Genomic DNA, 22,940 nt, shown 5'->3' with positions numbered 1-22,940 from the left:
GTTCTTCTCCCTGTAGAAAGAGAACTCAACGACACATCATTTGAGTTCAAAGGAAAGCTGAAAGCCTGGCTACAGACGCAAGTATGGAACTTGGTGGAACTCACTGAAGAGAAAGCCTACTATTGGAGATTGGATTTTTAATAGTTGACAACGTAGCTCACCAAGTACTGTGCCATGAAAGCCATCCACTCCCAGTATTTAAAAAGAAAAACATTCCGAGAGATACACGTATACACAATTAAAATAATGACAAATTTTAGGTTGGATGAACCTAATTATGGAAACAATTTTGAAGATCTTTGTAACAAAGAAGAACGCCAACATTCACCAGGAAAGGGTCTCTCAATTCCAACTTAAATGTGCTCACATTTTAGGAGGTCCAGCTCATACAAAATATACCCCAAAAAGAATACTTATATTAAATAGATATGTTTTTAAGTGTTTTTGAAAGCATGGACGATAGTAATCTTTGATTTTCATTTATTCTAATGAAAAATAAAGTGTTAATTTATATAATTGCACATTACATGCTAGGCATGTTTTAATTGCTTTACAAATATTAATACAGTTACTCATAAGGGTCTCTGAAGTAGGTAATATTATTGCCATTTTCTAGGTGAGGAAATTAAGGCATTTACTCTTTGACCACTTCCACAAATATACCTTGAAGGTACACCACCATAAACATGCAATAGCATATGCCAAAATCTCCATCAGCACATCCATAAGCTGGGGTACCAGGCAGCCAAAAAAAAAAAAAGAATGCTCCAAAATATATTAAAGAGAGAAATGCAAGGTATGAAGTATATATAAATATAATATGCTGTATTTTCTGTAAGAAAGAAGTGGAAACAAGGAAAATGTGTTTATCTGTGTTTATACTTAGTCTCATAAAAAGAAACTCTGAGAAGGCACATCGGAGGATAATAAAATGGTGACCTACCGAGAGCAGATGGCAACTTGGGAGGGGACAGGGGTACTCATGAATCCATCTTTTTATATAACTTTGACTTGTAAGCCAAATCAATATTTCATATGTTTAAAAGTTACATCAAAATGCAAATCCTAAATTTAAAAACAAGTTTACACAAATAATCCTAACTATACATTAAATTATAATAAACACACTTGAAAGATAACCAAAAAACTAATAACAGGCTACCTTAGAAAGCAAAGGGAGAGGAACATGGGACGCTGTCATCTGTGGGACAGAGATGAGAGTGACATTCCTCATTTTATACCTTTTTGTATGTTTATGTTTTGGAAATGTGAATATAAATTAGAAAAAAGAAAATGTTACTACCTATCCCACAGAGAAAAGAATCATTTCAAATGACTTTCCCACTTGAACACATTCCCACTCTGCTTAGTGGGATCTAGTCTGAGGACAAAAAGAACAGTGAAGAAATCTTCAACCTCACTCAGTACTCTTACTGTTAGTAGTAATCCAAAGAAAATAAGGGGTTAATTGATGACAAGCAGGCTTAGGACTCTGAATTGCTACTTTGAAACTATTTTTTTATGGATGAATATGTATATTATGGATGAAAAAAAAACCAAGAAGTTATATTAATGTCTTTAGGAAACAGGGTTTTCAGTGTAAGAGGAAAGATACACAAATATAAAATCTAAGAAAGAAAAAATCTGTAATCCTGAATTTCTTTTGGAGATTTCAGTGTGAAGACATGACTGTCTTTACTATATTGACTAACTCTGTCCAAAGAAAGAGCCCAAAAGCAATGACAGCCCAGAAGCCATGTACACTCCTAGCACCCAGATCTTGGGCTGTAAACACCATTCTCCACTAAAAGGAACCAAGGATCCTTGGAAAAATGGATGATTTCAAGACTACAGAAGCAGGGAAAGTAAAAAAGAGCCTGATTTATCATGTACCAGAAAGAAACCACTCAAAGACTAATAGGACTTATCAAAAGGACACGAGTCAGTTCACAGGGGCTCTCACTAGCCAAATTTGGGGCAACTGAGAGAAAAAGAAAGGGATTTTGATTAAAACACAGTGAAAAAATAAAACATCTCCGAGTCCATAATGGCAACTCCCCCCTGTCCCAAATAAGGTCAGCCAGCTAGAAAGTACTTCCCAGTCTGTTGTCTTAATTACTGTACCATCTCTCCCAGTGATCAGTTTACTTTCTTAATGGCCTCAAAGGCAACTCCTGGGATAGAGACCCAATTTAGAAACTTGACATATAGAGAAAATATGGGGTTAATTTACAACAAATGGACTTGTGACCATCCCAGTGTTCAGCTGGGTCTTTGACTTCTTTAGAGTGAGGACAAGAAGTACTGCAGGCAGAGACTGCCAGTTTGATATTTTCTCCTTTTCCTCTCAGAGAATAGTAACAAGGAAAACAAAGAAGAGGAATGCAGTCTCCATCTTTGGCAAAACTAGGAGATACCTGAAACCTCAAACCACAGAAGAGGTAGCAGAACTGCCAAAGGCAGCGATAACCAGACAGGGACACAGGAGCCAATGGAGGGAAGATTTCTGCAGCTATGATTTAAAGGATAAAATCCAGTAAAGTAAAATTCTCCAAAGTGAGGAGCATACTCTGACACAGGAAGCCAAAATCTTGTTTGTAACAGTAGGAGCTGGCAGTGAGGCAGGACCTGGACTCAGACCAGTTCCAAGATCCAAGAAGCAAAGCATGAATCAGGAATCACACAGACACAGATAAGCCCCATGTGAGAAACAGTGTGTGGTGAGACCCAGGGAAGAGAGAAACTTTGCCATTTTGAGCAGTCTATCTTCATTGGCAGGAGAGAAGTAACGGCCAAAAAACTCAAACACAGAATCCTGAGTTATTAGGAAAATTTCTCCTAACCCAGTACATAGCCCAGCCTACAAGGAGAACCAACTATAAATAGCTGATCCAGAATAAATTCAATTCATTCAAAGGTGAGTAGTCAGAAAGAAACCAGCACAGATCTATTTAAAGATGCTACAGGAAAAAAGGTGGACAGAAACGGGGGAAGTTCACTAGAAATGCTTTGATTAAGTAGAAGAAGAAACTCAATGAAATAACTGCTTCCAGGAAATGAACACACAAAGACAATAAGAGCTCACTGGAAGAGATGACAAGATAGCAGAAGGAGACAAAATAAACAGGCAGAGCTTAAAGGAGAAACAGAAGAAAACCATTCAGGTATTTCAGGCATGAAGGCAAAATTAAAAGCAGAACATGAAAGACAATGCTGAAAATTCAGTAGGGGACAGAGAAGATCATGAGAAAAGTAAGCAGAGTCAAAAGGGGAAAAAATAGTTAAAAAGGATTAGGTAAGGAAGTCATGTAAAAACATCCAACAAACACATAATTGGGTGCCCCTTCCAAATAAAAGGGAATAGAACATATAAAGATACAATGCAAGAAAACTTTTCCTAAATACAGTTTTATGCCGCAGATTAAAAAGGCACATCATGTTCCAGAACAAAACGATACATAATGGTCATTACCAAACACATCCTAGTAAAGCTGTTGAAATTCAAGATAAAGAATCAACCTTAGGCAATCAGGCAGAAACTTCAAGGTACTTTGAAGGGGTTAAAAAAAAATCAGGCTGGCCCGAGACTTCTGTACAGCATTATTCAGCTCTAGAAGGCAGAGGAAAAATATCTATCAAGTACTCATGGAAAGAATAAAGAAACCAAAAAAATTCTTTATCAAACAAACTACTGTTTATGCATAAGGATATCTGGGAAACAATTCTGACCAAGTGAAAACCCAAAATATTGGTCTGTAAGCCCTTCTTGAAGAAAGCAATAGAGAACAAATTTCATTCAACCAAGCAATGAACAACAACAATAAAAATGATCAAAAACTGTCAGGATTGAATCTATTTAACAGAAGGAGTAAGACTTACCACTTAAATTTGGGGGGGATCTGTCCTTTTCCTATGCCTTGAACCAATTTAATTATCATTGGTTTATCTGGTCTTTGAGAGTCTAGCAGAATTCAACGAAACCGCCTGGGCCTGGTGCTTTTCTGGGGGATAGAGTACTCTGAAATGTTTTTCTATTTCTTCAAAATGGAAATTGGCCTGTTTAAACTTTCTATCCCCAGAATTCAAGGGGAGTCACATATTAGGAATTTATCATAGTTTTAGATATAAGAAATATCGTCTGATCATTAGTTTCTGCCTGTTGAATGCACCAGTGTATTCTGGTGCCTAGAGCAGTGACTGGCACACAGGAGGTACACAAGGAGTTATTTGTTGTATGAGTAAATGCTGAATGTGTATCTGACAAAATTCAATATCCATTTTTATTAAAAACGCAATACATTGGAAAAGACAGATGCTTCGATAACATGGTTTAAAAAACAATACAACTGGGGCCGGCCCGGTGGCACAAGCGGTTAACTGCGCGCGCTCCGCTGCGGCGGCCCGGGGTTCGCTGGTTCGGACCCCGGGCGCGCACTGATGCATCACTTGTCAAGCCATGCTGTGGCAGTGTCCCATATAACGTAGAGGAAGATGGGCATGGATGTTAGCCCAGGGCCAGTCTTCCTCAGCAAAAAGAGGAGGATTGGCAGATGTTAGCTCAGGGCTGATCTTCCTCACAAAATAAATAAATAAATAAATAAATAAATAAACAAAAAAAGCACAATACAACTTAACCCTAGCTTTCACAGTATACACATTTATACCTTTTGAATTTGTAACACCATCTGAATATGTTAACTTTTTAAAGGTAATATAAAGTTAAAATGAACAACACACAGTCTGTTTTACGCTGGGCAGTTGTTCTCTTTGTACCTCAGGCAATATATTCAATTACCAAAAAGTGAAGTGTCCTCATTTTATTGAAGAGAGGACTAATGATCAGGGAAGTTAAGAAACTTGCCTAATGCTACACAGCTAGTAAATGACAGGGCTAATGGTAAGTCCTAGGCACTATTCTGCAGTTAAATGTTACATTCTTCTGAGTTCTGTTCCAGGCCTTCTTCTTACTCTATTCATTGCCCCTGGATAGACTCAGACACCGCAAAGCTTTCACTGCAGCCCACATGTTGATGACCTCTAAACCCATTCTCTCTGGCACAGACATCTCTTCAACCATCACTGACAACAGCCACTTAATTGTTCCACAGATAAACTCAGTATCCCAAAAGTCAACCTTTCTAAAACCTGCTGTCTTTCCCTTGTTTCCTTTTCATTTACTTGGTCAAGCAAGAAACAAACCCAGGAGGCATCTGACACTCCTCCCTCTTCCTCACCACTCTGCCCTGCTTCCAGCTGGTCATCAAGTCTTAGGGACGGTCTCTAGGTTTCTGACAGCTCTATTCTCCATGCCTACTATTCCTGCTTTTGTTCAGTGAATCACTTCTTGTTTATATTGCCAAAGTGTCTTTCCCTGGCATCCCTATAACCAGTGGCAAGAATCAAGAAAGACCACTGGAACTCTGTGCACTCCTGGCACGACACACATGCCACTGCCTTCCCCAACTTCCATAGCTTCACCACCACCACATGGCTCAGGGATGAGGACAAATACCATCATGTCTTGATCCCTGATCGTGTCACTCATAAGAAGTATCAGAGACTACCCCTCATTAACCAGACTTTACCCCTGTATGCCTTCATAAATCTCTTAATTGTACTATTTTCCTTTTTCAAACACCCAACCCTTGCCTTCCACTGTAGTCTCTGGATTTATAATCCATCTTTAGCAAAATCCCCTATATCCTCAACCTCTTCTCTGACTACATCCTTTACCTTTCTGCCCTAATGAATCTTGGTTTTCCCCTGAGAACATTGTTTCTCCCACAGCCCTCTCAACTGGGAGCCATTTTCTCTCTCATAAACCTCTTCCCCATCTATATTGTCTTCCTTTATTTCCTCCAGAATTCTTCCCTGGACTCCACTCATATATCAACCTATCTCAACATCTCCACTTGAGTACTTAGAAGTCAGCACAACCTTAAAGTACCCAAAACCAAAGTCTGGAATTTCTTCCCCAAACCTATTCCTCCCACTGTTCTCTACCTCAAGTTAAAGCAAGTCCACCCTCCCAGCTGCACAGGCCAACTAGCACTGGCATTATGCTGACTCTTCTCATTCTCCCACAGCCCCTATGTAATTCCTCCAGAATCCTGTCAACTATCTTCAAAATTCTCTTCAGAATCTAACCGTGTCTTTCCACCTCCAACAATCATCTCTCCTGGATTCCTGCCATAGCCTTTTTTTTTTTTTTTTTTTGCTGAGGAAGATTGGCCCTGAACTGATATCTGTGCCAATTTTCCTCTTTTTGCTTGAGGAAGATTGGCCCTGAGCTAACATCCGTGCCAATCTTTCTCTATTTTCTATACGGGATGTCGCCACAGCTTGATGACGGTGTGTAGGTCCATGTCCAGGATCTGAATCCACGAACCCCGGGCCACCAAAGCAGAGCACGTGAACTTAACCACTACGCCACCAAGCCAGCCTCCATACCCTTCTAAACAATCTTTCTTCCAACTTCACTTCTCCACAGCATCCTCTATCCAGCAACCAGACTGATCCAACTAAAACTTCAGATCATGGCACTGCTCTGCTCAAAACTCCACTAAGGCTTCCCACTGCACCCCAGCAAAGTCTATATCCTTAGAATGGTTCATAAGGCCCTATGTGATCTCGGGACCCTGTTACCTCCTAAAATAACCCCTTGCTATTCTCCTACCATTCGCCTCTTGCTGCTCCTTATGTGTGACAAAAATACTCCTGTCTCAGGGCCTTTGCACTTACTGTTTCCACTGCCTAGAATGCTCTTATCCCAGACAGCCCTCTGGCTCACTTCATCACATCTTTCAATTTTCTACTCAAATGTATTATCAAAAAAGCCCTCCCTGATCACCGTATATGAAATAGTAAGTCCCCGTACTGCCTACCCTGTCACTCCAAATCCCATTCACCCTAATTTTCCACCAAAGCACTTTTCACCATCTAAAAAACTACGTATTTTTTTTTTATTGTATGTCTCTAGCCCCTAAAGATAGACACTCTATGAGAACAGGAATTTCTTTCTGTTTGCTCACTACTTTACCCTCAGTATCTAAAACACTATATGGCTTATTTAAAAAGCACTCAATAAATACTGAGTTGAATGAAGGAATGAAGGAAGGAAAGGAAGCGAGAGAAGGAAGGATGGCGGGATGGCTTATCTTCAAGCCCCCAACTATACCTGAGTGCTGAATCAGTAGCATGTGCTGCTGTTGTAGTAATGACTGGAGACTGAGCTCTCGTGGCTGAGACAGTTGCTACCACAGCAGGAGGGATGGTATTAGAGGTGGTCACAGGTGGACGAGACTACCAAAAGAAGAGAAAAAATATTTCATTTAAAACAAAAAGCGAAATAAAAGACAGTAAGCCAAACACTAAAAGGATAATTTGAAACTTAGGCCTCCAAATAAGTATGTTTGTATCCAAATAAAAATAAACGTCTTTTATTTATTTTACTTTGAAAGCTCTAAGCTGGACATGGCCTAATCAACACTCTTCCTTATTGTCTTAAACAACCCCCAGCTGTTTCATACATATTACCAGTCTGGCCCCTAAGGGAATTTGAATTTCTACCTCCTGTATGTAATTCAGCTAGATTAATCTTTCAAAGACATTTCTTTGTACATTACTATGTTCAAAAAACTCAGTGGCTCTCTGCTGTGTATAAAATCAAGTTTACACTCCACATCCTAGAGTTCTGAATTTAGAGACACCACAAGTATCATCTAGTAATATATTATACTTACGTAGTACTGAGGCCATAGATTTCCTTGAAGAAAGCTTGAAAGGCATGGACTGGCTTCCTCAAAAAGCATACACATGTGCATAGAACATTCAGGGGTTCATAAACCCCTATCCAAATCAGAATCTCTCAGATTTAGCTAGCCTCTACTAAACATCGTATATAACCATCACTGTCTTCCTCGCCACTGTTCATAGTTTTGTCCCCCTTCACTTCTCTGAAGCTCCATTACCACACCCAACCCAACAAAAAAGCCTTCCCTTACTAGCTCTCTTCTAAATTCCTACAACCAGTCACATGACTCTGTATACAATTCAACCTTCCCTACAGCTTGGCAACTAGATCAAAAGTCATTTGAGGTCAAAGGACTCTCACAGTGCCTAGCAGAGTGATAACTCAAGAGTAGGCACTTAATACTTGCTGGCTGACTACCCACAACCTTGACGTGCCTGGATTGGTTGGTGAATGATGTGCTGTACCGCTGGTTGAGCTGTAGCAGCATTTGGCAATTGGGAAGTCGGCCTCAGAACTGTGGTTACTTTAGAACTGGACATCACAGCAGCAGCAGCTGCACCTAGAAAAACAATTTTTTTCATCAGTATGACTTATGGGGCTCAATTTAAATAGTTCCAATTATATTCCCTAGGGAAATATCAGAATAATTTCTAAAATTTAGTATATCAATATTCAGCTGAAGCGCTTTATGTGCACTTCTCATTTCATCACAGAGAAAATTAAGAAAATGTGCACTCAAGGGTTGAGATTTAGTAATTTAATAACCCGTACTGGACCAGCCCCAGTGGCCCAGTGGTTAAGTTCAGTGCGCTCTGCTTCAGCGGGCTGCGTTCAGTTCCTGGGCACAGACCCACACCACTTGTCTGTTGGTGGCCATGCTGTGGAGGCGGCTCACATACAAAATAGAGGAAGACTGGCAACAGACGTTAGCTCAGGGCGAAATCTTCCTCAGGAAAAAAAAAAATCGGTATTACTTTTTCAAGGACATTCTTACATCAAACTGGCTTTTTGCTTTTTTCGCTGCAAGCATGTAGCAGTGAAGCACAAACTGCACAGCACAGCATGGTGCTGCTGCCCTGACTCAGGCCAAGCCCCAGCAGTTTAACCAGCAGACAGTGTGAGCTCACTTGAACCACCATCAGTGCAAATGTCAACACTGCGAAAAAGGCAAAAGATGTCTTAGTATTTTCATGAAAGCAGTTCTGACCTTACACAGACCCTCTTGAAGTCTGTGACCCTCACTCTGAGAATCACTGAGTTATGTTAGGACCCAGGAAACCTGGTTTTGTATTTGTCAGCCTGATTTTGTCAATAATGATTTTACACTCTCCAATAGAAGGTAAAAATTTCTGATCAAGTAGCTGACAAAACTCATTAAATTTAACACCTGACAACCTATTAGAACTTAATTGTAAGAATAAATTGATTTTATTGCTATGTAAGTAAAAAAATTTGAGTAACCATTATCACTAAACTTTAAAGATCTTCAGTATTAAAATTTGTGACTTATTAAAAATGAAGACCATGCTTAGACTATCATAGCTTTGAGGAGTTCCTCATTATAAAGGACAAACTTTAGACCATACTAAAAATTCAAACTGCTTCAAGTTTACACACACAAATATACACACATACACACTTGCTGGAATGCAACTAGAATAAGCACGTACTAGACCATGCAAAAAATGTTATTGCTCTAAGTATATTTCTGCTGTCCTGCAACTTTAATAAGCTAATTCTAGACATGTTTTGTGTTACCATATCGTCTACCAAATGTAGATCTGCCACTGCAGTTCCAAAGTTTGAACAAAACATGCAGTCTTTACCTCGAGGTAAATGAGAAGCTCCGATGTGCAGAGGGGGTCCAGGAGCATTGCTGCGGATAATAGACATCTGTACATTTGTGGTCATGATGTGATGCAGGTTACTGGGATGGCCCTGCAAGAAACAGAATGTAATATTATTTTCATGTGCTTGCTCTTAGCCATTGGTGCTTAGCCATTGCTTCTAGGAAGTTAGTTGCCTCCAAATGTGGGTCAGGGTGTTCTCTTTAGACAGTGAGTGCCCAAGGAAAAGGACATTTAGCTTTTTGTGCACACCACGCTGCATGATGACCCATCCCAGCAGGCATGGTAAGTGACTGTGAGGACCTAGCAACTGCCCTGAGCCTAGCTAGCTGCTAGGTCCCTACAACGGACGACACATGTGACTGTCCACCCTCAAACACTCGCATCTTCAATATTAGTCTCTCATACTTGTTTTCTCTGTCTTGGCCAAGAGCTTCTTTTTTCCTATGCTCACTACTTCCTTCACCTGCAGCTTCAGTCATCCATTCCTCACGCCCTGTAAGATTTCTAAGGAAGAGTCAGTTAGTGTCCAGCAGGTACTCCCCTACCAGTTCTTGCGCTCACCCCTTACTGTCCCTTCCTCACATTCTCCCAGGCTGATGCCACTGTGTCTCAGGTGGGGGTTCCAGTACTTCTGGGAGTACTTGGCAGTATGACAAAAGGAAAAAAAACACAGTGCATCTTTTTGGAATACCAATTTTTTTCTTGAAAACCTCAAGAGAAAGAGTTTTGAGATTCAGTTTTTTTTCACTGGTAATTTAAAATATTTAAATAAATCAAATACATATTATGGAGTAGGACTATAATTTTAAAAAGACATTTAAGTTAAAACACAAGACTTCAAAATAAATCTTCATGACTGGTGCGCCGCTTGAGGGAACCCACCAGCTGCTCAAGAGACGCACATTTGCTCTCCTCAGAGAAAAACCTGGAGAAGCACTACTGCTGTAAGGCTGTTGTCAACCCCTCAGTTTTGTACCCATAACCAAGCACGACTGGACCCTGAGCTCCGTAAAGACGCTGACTGTCCTATCTAGATTCGCATCTCCCACTGAGGGTAGTGCCTCGCACAGAGCAGATGCTCGATACACACTGGCTACGTAACAAAGACCACCGTGCATACTGCTGTTACTCCCTACAGCTATCCTTCTCTCACACCTACTGTCTTCCCCTTGCAGGTATCAGTGACTGTTTAATTTTTCACTTAGTACAGTGCCTAATGTACTGCTGGCATTCAATAATGATCAACAGCTTGGCATCTCAGTTTGAAAATCAGCAAATTAAGAGGAAAAAAACCTGTTGTCCACTGATTGTTGCCACAGGAATGGCTGAAGCTTGAGGGATGCTACTCTCCATGGTAACGGTAACCTGCCCTGGAACCTTGGGGGGAAGTGACAAGGTAGAAGGTGGAGCAGGAGCAATGGGACGGCTAGGCATGGTGGGCTTCGGGGGCGGCTGCAAACAGAAAACCACACGAAACATATCAACAGCTTTTTACTAGTGATGCATTTCATTCTATAGTTAAAAGTACACAAATCAAACCTGGAGAGCGCCAGCAAAGATGCCAGAAGCCTTATATATTTTATCTCTTAGCATCACAGTTATTCCAATGAAGTACCAGCATTTCCATTTTACAGACGAGGAAACAGACAAAGCAAGGCTAAGTCACTTGCTCAAAGCCACACAGTGAAAACTAGAACTGGGACTAAAGCCCAGATCTGTATGGCTCACAGCCCACATTCTTTCTTCTATACAATGCTGCCTCCCAAGTCTGTGCGGAAGTAAACAAAACTCCCAGTAACTGAAACATCATCACAAGGTAATACACAAGGCAATAATCTCAGATACCCCCAAATTAGCGAGCTATTAAAACAAAACCTTAGAGAAGGGTGCCACTCCAAGATACAAACTGAGTTAGCATGCCCATAACCTGAATAAAATCAACGTCAAAATGGATACTAGAAAAGATCCTGTGATGCCAACTGCCCAGCGGCATGAGACTAGGCACTGCGGAAGAGCAGAACTCTGCGTTCCAGAGAAGAGCTGAACTGAGAGGTCAAAAGAAAAAACTATGATCCTAGGACACAGCCTAACACTTCGTGAAAACTGTCAGGAACATTAGCCAGTCTTTAGCTGCGGTTCAACGTGAAATTTTAAACCTCTCCATTACCTTCATAAGTCCCTCCGAAAATGAGAGTGGCACTGCTGGCGTCAGATGTGCTGGTGGGGCTGTCACTGTGACAGGTGTGCCCGATGCCACAGCATGGTGTGTAGACAACATCTGCACCTGTGGATAGGGCCTTACCACAACAGGCTCTTGCTTCTCTTCCCGGGACTGTAGGGAGCTGCTGGAACCCATGTGCTCCCTGGCAGTGACTTCAGCATCTCGACTAGATTCATCGTTGACTAGTAAAGACAGTAAAAGTGAAAGAGCATGTCATATCCTTCCAATATTTATTAATATAACAGCACATACAAGAATGGCCCTTGCAGTCAAGTTTCAGGGTTGATAAACTGACCATTTCCTTGTGAGATTTTCTTAACAAAGAGGATTTGGGCATTAGATTCCCCTGATGGGTATTTAACCCAATAGTCACACCTGTGGAACACAGAACTTGTTTTGGATATTGTGGCTTTCCCACTCCTATCTACAAAGGACCTGAGAACTAATCTAAACTGAGCTCAAATACTTGAATGCGCAATACAAGATATAAGACAATTTCATTTAAAATATTTACGTAAAAAGTTATAAAAACCTAACATTAAAAAGATAATTTAAATATAGTTATTAAGTGCAAGAACACATAATTTTTCAAAACAAATTCTCCAGTTCAAATCCCTCCAGAGTGAACATGGAAATCTCTGTCGTTATGACAAAGCATGCGCCTTTTGAGACTCAATAATTTCACTTGCAGGAATGTATCCTATAGATACACAGCATATTTGTAAAATGACTTCTGTACAAAGTTATTTGTTTCAGTTTTTTTATACTAGTAAAGGAACTCAAAAAACCTACATGTCTATCAATAGGGGACTGGCTATATAAATTACGGTACACTCCCACAAGATTACCATGCAACTGTAAAAATAAAGAAGCTTTTCAGGTATTCTTATGGAAAAATCTATAATATACATTATGAAAAAATATATGAAAATATAAAGGTGAAAAAAGCAAGGTATAGAATGGTGAAAAAGTAAATAAAATACACATAAACATATATGCACTTATATTTGTATATGGATAGAACAGCTCCAAAAGCATCTTGCTTGCTTGAAGGAAAGAATGTGAATGACTGGGGGACAGGGATGGGAGAGAGACCTTACATTATGTATATTCTTTTTCTTTTGGAATTTTGGACCATGCAAACATGTAATCTATTTAAAAATAATGTTAAAAAAAATCAAGAAAATAATGTAATGAAAGAAGAGAGTCTGTAGAAATATTAACTCATACTTTTCTATCATTTTTCCAAAATAATATTAACATTATTTTTCTGAACATAAAGATCATACTTATGTAAAAAATTTTAATTATTTGAAAAGCTATAAAGAAAGTAAAGTTGCCCCCAAAGTCTATCCCTCAAAGGCACCAACACTTAATATTTTGGTAAAAGCTTCACACACTTCTCGCCTCTAATTTGGAGCGGGTTTTTATTTATTTAATTTTTTATTGAATTATAACCTTCATAAAGACAAGTGCACAAATGTCAATTGTACAGCTCGGTGGATTTGCACAAACGGAATACACCTGAGTAACCAGCACCCAGATTAAGAAGCAAAACATGACTGGTTCCCCAGAAACCTTGTTCAGCCCAATTGCAGTCGCTCTCCCTCCCAAGTACAATCACTATCCTAACTCTGACACCACAGATTACTGTTGTCTCTTTCTGAACTTTACATACACAGACTCACAACAACTGTACCCTGTTGTGTCTTGCCTCTGTCACTTGTAGGTATGAGATTCGTCCATGTTATTGCACGTAGCTGTAGACATTTCATTCTCAGTATAGTATGCATTGCGTGAATAAACCACACATCATCCATTTTACTGCTAATAGGCATTTAGTTTTCAGTTTTTTGCTTTTATGAATAGTGCTAGTAATATTCTTGTACATGTCTTTCAGTGAACATTTGTACCAATTCTATTGGATATATATGTAGGAGTGGAATTTTGAGTAATATAGAATATATACTGCATCATTTTCAAAATGTTAAACGGACTTCCACTTCACAGATATGTAAAAAAGCATATACGCTTTTTTAATCATTATATCATTGATGGGCTTTTAGGTTATTCCTCAATTTTTGCTATTATCAACAACTTGGGGACAAATATTCATACATACTTTGAGTCCTTATTCAATGATCTCCTCAAGAAAAAATTTCTAAAAGTACAAGTGCTGGGCAAAAAGACTGATGTACATTTTATATTTTGCTATATAATGACTTTTCTCCCAGGTCATTCATATTTTTTAAAATTTTTGTTTTGTTTTTTTTTTTGAGAAAGATTGGCCCTGAGCTAACATCTATTGCCAATCTTCCTCCTTTTTTTTCCCTTTTCTCCCCAAAGCCCCAGTACATAGTCATATGTCATAGTTGTACATCCTTCTAGTTGCTGTATGTGGGATGCCACCTCAGTACGGCTTGATGAGCAGTGAGTAGGTAGGTGTCCAGGATCCAAACCGACGAACCCCGAGCCACCGAAGCAGAACGTGCAAACTTGACCACTACGCCGCTGGGCCGGCCCCCATAAAATTTTGATTTTTAAAACCACTTCACTGAGGTATAATTTACATAGAATAAAATAGCTATTCTAAGAGTAGAGAGTTCAATTTTTTTTTACAAACGTTCTCACCAACAACCTAGCAGCAGAATGGCTCGGTGAAATGGTAAATAAATGTTTAACTTTGTATGAAACTGCTGAAGTACTTTCCAAAGTGGCTGCATCATTATATGTTCCCACCAGTAGTGTATTAAGAGTTCTAGATGCTCCTCATCCTCACCAATTCTTGATACACAGACATTCTAGTGGGTGTGTAGTGGGTATCACATTGTAGTTTTCATTAGCATTTCCATGATGACCAGTTATGTTGAACCTGCTTTTATGTGATCACATCCATTCACATATATCTTCCTTTGTGAAGTGTATGTTCATATCTTTTGTCCATTTTTTAATCAATCAGCTTTACTGAAGTACAGTTTACATATAAAATCCACTAATTCTTTGTATGAAATTAGATAATTTTCACAAAAATATACAGTACTGTAACCACAACACAATTACTCTAACCGCAGTTAACAATTACTCTAACAAGTTCATTCATGGCCCTGTGCAGTCAATTCCTCCCTCCCATTCCTACTCCTTTGAAACCACTGATCTGCTTTCTATCACTATAGCTTTGTCTTTTCTGGAATATCACATAAATAGAATCATACAATATGTAGTCCTTTGTGTCTGGCTTCTTTCTTTTAGTATGTTTTTGAGGTTCATCCACATTGTTGTGTAGACTGGTAGTTTGTTCCTTTTTATTGCTAAATAGTCTTCATTGTATGGATAAACCAAATCTTGCTTATCTAGTCACCAGTTGATAAAATTTGGATTGTTTACAGTTTTTGGCTGTCACGAATAATGCTTCTATGAACAGTGAGGTATAAGTCTTTGTACGTATGACATACATTTTCATTTACCTTGGGTAAATACCTAGGAATGGGACTGCTGGGTTGTATGGTAAGTTTATGTTTGATTTTATAAGATAATGCCAAACTTTCTTCTAAAGTGGCTAGACTACTTTGCATTCCCACCAACAATGTATGAGTTCTACTTGCTCTACAAATACATCAAAAATTGTTTATTACTGGTCTTTTAATTTTAGTCATTCTAGTTGATGTATAGTAGTTTCTCACTGTGGTTTTAATTTGCATTGTCCTGAGAATTCATATTGAGTATCTTTTATGTGCTTATTTGGCATTTATATAGCGTTTTTGGTGAAGTGTCTATTCAAATATTTTGCCTGTTTTTTAAAAATCAGGCTGCTTGTCTTTTTATTATTGCATTACATGAGTTCTTTTTTTTTTTTTTTTGTGAGATCAGCCCTGAGCTAACATCTGCCAATCCTCCTCTTTTATTCGCTGAGGAAGACTGGCCCTGGGCTAAGATCCGTGCCTACCACTTTATATGGGACGCCGCCACAGCACGGCTTGCCAAGCAGTGTGTTGGTGCGTGCCTGGGATCTGAACCGGTGAACCCTGGGCCACTGCAGCAGAGCGTGCACTTAACTGCTTGCGCCACCGGACCGGCCACAACATGAGTTCTTTATATATTCAGGATATAAGTCCTTTGCAGATATATTTATCGCAAATGTCTTCTCTCAGTCTGTGGCTTGCCTTTTTATTTTGTTAATGATGTCTTTTGAAGAGCAGTCATTTTTCATTTTGATGAAGTAAAATGTATCAATTGCTTCTTTTTGTTTATTTGGGTTATTTTGGTGAGAAAGATTGGCCATGAGCTAACATCCGCTGCCAATCCTCTTTTTGCGGAGGAAGATTGGCGCTGAGCTAACAGCTGTGCCCATCTTCCTCTATTTTGTATATGGGACACTGCAATAGGATGGCTTGATGAGTGCTGCATAGGTCCGTGCCCAGGATCCAAACCTGTGAACCCCGGGCCGCCAAAGTGGAGCGCACGAACTCAACCACTATGCCACTGGGCTGGCCCCCTCAACTGCTTCTTTTATAATTAGTGTTTTTTGTGACCTAAGCTATATTCGCTTACCCCAAAGTTTCAAACAGTGTCTTCTGTTTTCTTTAAGTAATTTTAAGTTTTATATTTAGGTCCATAATGATACACTTTGAGTTAATTTTTGTGTATGTGAAGGTAAAGGTCAAGGTTCATTTTTTCCATACTGGTGTGCTAACACTAAACTGTTGAAAAGACTCTCCTTTCCTTATTGAATTACTTATGTACTTTTGTCAAATATCAACTGACCATTGAATGTGTGGGTCTATTTCTGGATCCTCCACTTTGTTCCAATGATCTTTATTTCTGTCTTTATGCCAATATCACACTGTCTTGATTAGTGTAGCTTTATAGCACGTCTTGAAGTAAGGTAGTGGAGTCCTCCAACTTCTTTTTTAGTCAAAATTGCTTTAGCTATTCTAGGTCCTTTGGTTTCCACATAAATTTTAGATTTAGGATGTCAATTTCTACAAAAGGGACTGATGGAATTGTGATTAGGATTTCTTTGAACTATACATCCCTGTGGGTAGTATTGATATCTTAAAAATACTGTTTTCCAATCCATAAACATGATAGATCTTTTCATCTACCTAGGTCTTTAATTTCTCTCAGCAATGTTTTACATAGTTTTCTAACCCCAGGTCTTACATATATTTTAATGTATCCCTAAGTATTTTGTGGGGTTCTTTTTTGGATGCTATTGTAAATGATATTTTTAAAATTTCATTATTCATTGCTAGTATTTAGAAATATAATTGATTTTTGTACACTGAACTTTTATCCTGCAACTTTTACTTATTTCACTTATTCTAACAGCTTTTTAAAAACATTCTTTAGGATTTTCTGCATACATGATCATGTTGTTTGTGAATAAAGACAGTTTTACTTCTGTTTTTCAATTATCAATTTTTAATCTTCTTCATTGTCCAGAGTTTCCCCTAATTAAATTTTTGAGGGATGGACAATTTTATAACTTTCTCCCAAACCTATTTGTCCAAGAATACTTTGATTTTTGACAATTTCATTAAGATATAATGTATTAACCATTTCCCATTAAGCTCTTTTTGTAACCATTTACCACTTCCTTCCAGACATTTGGAGGTCTTTCACGTTATTTTTACCAGAAAAGAATCTTGAAGCAGTAGTTAAGAAAACTGGATATAATCTATATTTCTGAACTTTGATAGGTAGTTGAAATCCTGACATGCTTAGGATTCCAAATTACTTCTTCTGATAAGAGCAGTAGGAAATTGCTCTACTCCAGGGAAACTTTTAAGTTCTTTTTTAAGAGCAATTGAAGGAAAGAAGATACACACTATTCAGAAGTAAAATTATAGACAATTTTGGTGTAAGTCAATGACTTCCTTCTCAAGAAAATCTGAGAGCAATTATTGCTAATTGACACCATTTTTAATAAGTAGTATACTTTCTTGCAAATAGACGTTCAAAAACATTCTCCTTAGTTATGCTCCTTCAAATTATTCTGCTGTGAATTTATACCAAAGACAAAACATTGTCAAAAGTATTTGTTAAGGATCAAGAACTTTAAGTGGCTCTACAGGAACCTGTTGATCACTACTTTGTGCCCTACACTGCAGCAAATATAGCACATGCAAGTGCACGAGACACACATGGTCCCTGCCTTCATTCTAAGAGGAGGTCCTAACCTGAAGTGTTGTAGATGATGGAGTTAGCAAAGACATCCCAGAAAAAGTGACATCTGAGATGAAACCTCAAGGAAGAACAGGAAATAGCCAGATAAGTGAGTGGAAAGGAAGAAGAAAGATGTGGCAAAAGGAACAGAATAAAGTATAAAGTCCCAAAGTCAAGAAAACTGGGAACTTTTTATCATTCATTCAGAAAATGAGTAGCTACTATTAAGCAGGAAGCAAAAAGTAGTACTTAAAGTTACTTCAAGTCTAAAGAGAACTAAAATAAACTTGTAACAAAAACTAAGTCGGCAGGAGGGAGGCAAAGCAATAGAAAATGAGGCTGAAACATTAGACAAAAGGCCACAGCTCATAGGTAAGAGACAAAGGCAGAGGAATTAAAGATGACGCCTGAGTTCCTAGTCTGAGCAACCAGTACACAGTGGTACCATTTCCCATGATAACACAGAAATCAAGCAGTGAAAAAAAAGGAGTACTTTACTTCACTTTGAAATGCCATCTTTTTACTTCCTATATATAACACAGAGAGCATTTGAAGGAGTTCCTCAATATTTTGTTATGGGGTGCCGTCCCGCACATTGCAGGATGTTTAGCAGCATCTCTGGCCTCCAAATATCAGATGCCAATAGCACTCCCTAGCTGTGACAATCAATAATGTATCCAGACATTGCCAAATATTCCCTGGGAGGCAAAATCATCCCCCACTAAGGACCACTGATCTATAGCACTCAAAGGGTATACAACTAAAAACCAAGCTGTATATACACTTTTTTTTTTAACCTCTTTTCCTAGATAGTGAGCTCTAAAAGGCAAGACCTATGCCTTATGCACCTTTGGGCTCCCTGACGGCACTATTATTATATCTCTGGACCTCAATTAAAGAAGAACACAACACATTTAAAAACTAGTTCTTGGGGGCATGCTTTACTGTAAGTTTCCTGTAGACTCTAGTACATGTGAATGAAGTGGTTAATATAGGAGGAAAAAGCCTTGTTTAAATTAGAATTGTAATATATCCTTTCTTCAAATTCAATAACCTAGTATTTACCAAAATCCCACGAGACATTTGCCAATTTTTAAATTAGAAAACTGGCAATATTTTTAAAGCAGGAAACAATACAGAATATCACTCATCTCACCTGTAGCAGCTGGGTTTATCAATCCTGCAGAACCACTGTTTGCAATCTGTGAAGGTGCCTGGCTTAGTCCAGTGGAAGGGGTTCCTAACCGGGGAAACTGTTGAGAACTCATTTCCACCTGCAATGCATACAGTCATATGGTTATCACCGGTTTCTGAGATTAGAATCAATAATGCGAAATTAAAACATCTTTAGTTCGTCGCTTAGAAAAGCAAATGCAGCATCACTTATCCAAAACAATTACTTGTGATCAATATACGGTGCAGCAAAGGCCTAAATTCTGTAAATTTCTGATGTACATAGGTTCAATTAACAGTAAAATCGTTTCCGTGGTGTTGGGGATACTCTGACCCTCCATAAATACTTGTGGAATGCCACACTAAATATCGACATTGAATCCTGTACAACCACCACACGACAGGTATTAACACAATACCTATGTATCTATGTAACAAAGTTTTACGGAAAACGGCACGTCCCTTCCAAAGACTTATGCCTTTCACCAAAGTGAACAGAACTGTCATCAGTATGTCATAGAAGGAATGGGAAGGGAGATGCCCTGTCCTAAAAAACCTTACATCAAGAGCAGGTCCAAAAGCAATTCTCAAATGCTTTTCTCCACAGGCATCCATTTAGAGTTTCCTTCCCCGCCACCTTTTTTCACAGACCCCCACCGAGCCAGAAGGACCCGAGACCTTCACCACCCTCTCTAAAATCGACCCCCACGTTTTCCTCGGGAGCCAAGATCTGTCGATATCCCCGATTCGCCCACGACCCCACCCCCACCTCGCAGCCCACCGCTGACATGGGAGCACACAGCTTTCCAGACACTCCGGGTTTCTGAGCCTCCGTCTCCGGGGAGGGGCGGGCAGGCGTTCTCGGAGCCCCTGGACAGGCAGCGTGCCTCTTTACCTGCAGCCGCCGCCCGCCGCCCGCACCTCCCGCTTCCATCTCGCCGGGCTGCGGGTGCCGCGGAGGGCTCATCTCGGTGGCAGTGCTGGGCTCGGGGTCGCGGGGTGGACTCGTGCCGGAGCCCACCGGCCCGCTCGCCCCGGCGCCGCTCCGCTCCGCTCCAGCCCTCTTCCCCCGAACCTGCCTCACCTCCCCCGCCCGCCTATTGGCCCCACGCCGGGCGCGTCACTCGAGGACCCGCACCAATCCACTGCGGCCTGCGCGTTCTGAGCCCGCCCCACCCTCCCGCCGACTGCCAGCTAATCAGGCGCGAGCCTCCGCGGGGCGGCCCAAACCCCTCAAGGGCGGGCCAATGGCAGAGGGAGACAAGCGCCCCCGGCGCGGGGGGCGGGCAGCGGGGAGGCCCCGCCTCGGCCGGGGTCTGAAAGCGGCGGGCGCAGGGCCCGGATGTGGAGAGTCACTTTAAACTGCTCCAGAAGCCAAACTCCCTGGGCCGGCCGTCTGCCTGCACCGCCCCGCTTCCCCGCCAAGGCCCACGCCCGCCACGCCCCCACGCCCGAATCAGCCACCCCTCCCGGCGCCTCTCCCTTCCTTGCCGCAGGACACCCTGCTCCTGCCGCCGGCCCAACCGCCGCGCGCAGCTCGCGAAAGAGCCCAGGTCCGAGCGCAGGAGACGCGGCACCGCTGCCCTTCCCCGGGGACGCGCAGCGGGACGGACGCTGCAGCCCGGCTCGCCCGCCCCGCCCCCTCGTCTCCTCCCCTCCGCTCCCCTCCCCTCCGGCGCCCGTCCCGCCATTACCTGGGTGCTGCGCCGAGTGGCCGCCGCGCCGCCTCGAGCTCGTTCCTGTGCCCTCCACGCCTGTGCCGGTGACGTCCTCGGCCTCCGGACCCGCCACCGCCGCCGGGGCGAGAGCACTCTGCCCCCCACCCCTCAGTCCAGTGCCGCTGCTTCCGCCGCCGTAACGAGCCTGTCGCCTATTGGCTGGGGTAGGCCCCGCCCCCCTCCGGGGAAGCCAGTGACCGCCCAGTGAGAGCGCCAGAGCGGACGGGCCTGCCCCCGGGGCCGCGGGAGACTCTGGGAAATGTAGTCCCTGATGCGGGCCTGGGCGGGGCCTCTGGGCGACCTGGCTGGGGTACACACCCCTCTGCTGTCCCGTGGCGGTCCTGCCTTTTCTTTTTGCCTGGTAATGAGGTAGTGGCTCCCACCCTTTAGCCTCAGCTGACAGCACTAGGTTTCATTTTCCCGAGGGAGGTGCGGCGCGGAAAGGGTAATGGAGGCTGAGTGCAGTGGGCCGCAGAGGCTGCAGCAGGGCCAAGGGTTTTCCTGACAGTGGTCGCTGCCCCGCGCCGCGAGTGGGACTTGATGTCGCCCGCGAAGGCCACGGCCAGCAGAGCCTAAGCGTCGTGGAAGGGTCGGGTGCGCTGAACTGGAGCACCTCTGTCGGGTTTGCGGCGGGCGCGCCGCCACGGGGCTGTGTGCCCTCTGGTGAAAGCAGGCCGGCGCCGAGAGGGGCTCCTGGCACTGGACTCGGGCACTGTGCGCTTGCTCGGTTTTTCCAGATTACGAAGAAGCGAAGGGGGGTGGCGTTGTTTTGTTTGGGGTGAAGGGTTGGAGTTTATACACCTGTAGAAGTCTTAGCCAAAGCCGCTGAAGCAAAATTTGGATCTGATAGTAGAGATTAGTCCTCCTCCTCCCTTCCCAGGTGGTAATTTAGGCCTGTAGTTTTGTTATTAAGAAGTAAAGGGGGCTCAAATCCGTTTTTCTTATCGTGCACGGCTGTGTAAGGTAACTGCTTGCTAGGAAGAGAGTAGCTCATGGCAACAAGGATAAGCCTCATATACCCTCCGTCCTTCCTCAAGCCACTTTCCTTGCTCACTTTCTTCCCTTATAAAATTTATTCTAAAAGTAACTGATGTGATATACTTTAGCCTTCTCTCTCCTTGGGCAGTTTCTACCCCTTGTTGGATTCTGCTCCTGCCGCCCTTCTCAAACTGCTCCCCGGATGTTGCCGGTGACCTTCTCAACTTCACCAAGTGGTCCTAGCTTCGTTCTCGTCTTGTCTAGCTTATTGACGGTAATTTCTCCTTAAAACGTTCCTGCGTTGGCTTCTATAACCGCACCCTCTCCTGGTTCTGCTTCTATCCGTGTCAAGCTCCATTATATATCCTCTTTCTCACAAAGCATTCTCCAAGGCTCCAACTCTCTTTTAATGCTATCTTGTCTTCATAACTGGTTTAATGCCTTCTCATAGTTTCAAATATCATTCTTGAAGATGACTCAAAATTTTATCTACACGGTGACCTCTCTGAGTTGTACACCTGCAGTTCCACATATATGTCTTACAAGCCCCTGAAACGTAACATAGTGAACACCTTTATTGATTTGCCTCACCTATGTACACCCCCTGATTTCTGGTTTGGTTAATGGCATCACCATCCTCTCTGCCTTTGGTTTTATTCTTGTTGTTTTCCACTCCTCCATCTCCCAAAGTCACTATACGTACCCTCTGTATGCCTTTTCCAGTCACTTCCATAGCCTTGGCTCAAGCCTTCTTTATTTCTTATCTGGATTACAGCAGCTCTGCCTGCACTCAAATCTCTTCCTATCCAGGTCTGTCCTCCACAGAGTTCTTTTTCTAAAGCATTAATCTGAGTCTGTTCTTCCTATCCATGGTGTTCCAGTGACTTCAGAATATATTCTAAACTGCTAAACCCAATATTCAAAGGCCTTAATAATTTAGTCCCTCTTACCTCTCTAAACCCTGGATACTCTCTCAACAATAATTTCCACCTGTTCTCCGCACGATTTGGCTTCCAGGGTTTTACTCAAGCCTGATGTGCCTTCTATAAGGTCTCAGCCTTCAGCAATCATCTAGTAGAGTT

General features: G+C 41.7%; 1 protein-coding gene across 14 annotated transcripts in view; it reads right to left on the bottom strand.

The window, feature by feature from the left end:
• Window positions 1-20,999, bottom strand: part of SAP130 (Sin3A associated protein 130) — a 78,448-nt gene extending 57,449 nt beyond the window's left edge. For 6 of the 14 annotated variants that reach the window (XM_087434999.1, XM_087435000.1, XM_014782523.2 and 3 more), the window contains exons 1-7: window positions 20,058-20,173; window positions 19,146-19,263; window positions 11,771-12,006; window positions 10,897-11,055; window positions 9,580-9,691; window positions 8,188-8,312; window positions 7,178-7,302 (exon numbers count right to left, since the gene is read on the bottom strand). In XM_087434999.1, coding sequence (XP_087291125.1) covers window positions 7,178-7,302; window positions 8,188-8,312; window positions 9,580-9,691; window positions 10,897-11,055; window positions 11,771-12,006; window positions 19,146-19,263; window positions 20,058-20,129 — 947 coding nt within the window. In that variant the 5' untranslated portion in view covers window positions 20,130-20,173. Of the gene's footprint in view, window positions 1-7,177; window positions 7,303-8,187; window positions 8,313-9,579; window positions 9,692-10,896; window positions 11,056-11,770; window positions 12,007-19,145; window positions 19,264-19,931; window positions 20,037-20,057; window positions 20,175-20,856 lie in introns of those variants that run through there. The other 8 variants (XM_087435001.1, XM_087435005.1, XM_087435004.1 and 5 more) reach the window with 7 other exon arrangements.
• Between the last annotated feature and the right edge of the window lie 1,941 nt (window positions 21,000-22,940).

This window comes from Ceratotherium simum, chromosome 9, assembly GCF_057802395.1.
Source record: "Ceratotherium simum simum isolate JZ-2026a chromosome 9, ASM5780239v1, whole genome shotgun sequence".
NCBI classification, from domain to species: Eukaryota; Metazoa; Chordata; class Mammalia; order Perissodactyla; family Rhinocerotidae; genus Ceratotherium; species Ceratotherium simum.
This window is presented reverse-complemented; position numbering and strand designations above follow the sequence as displayed.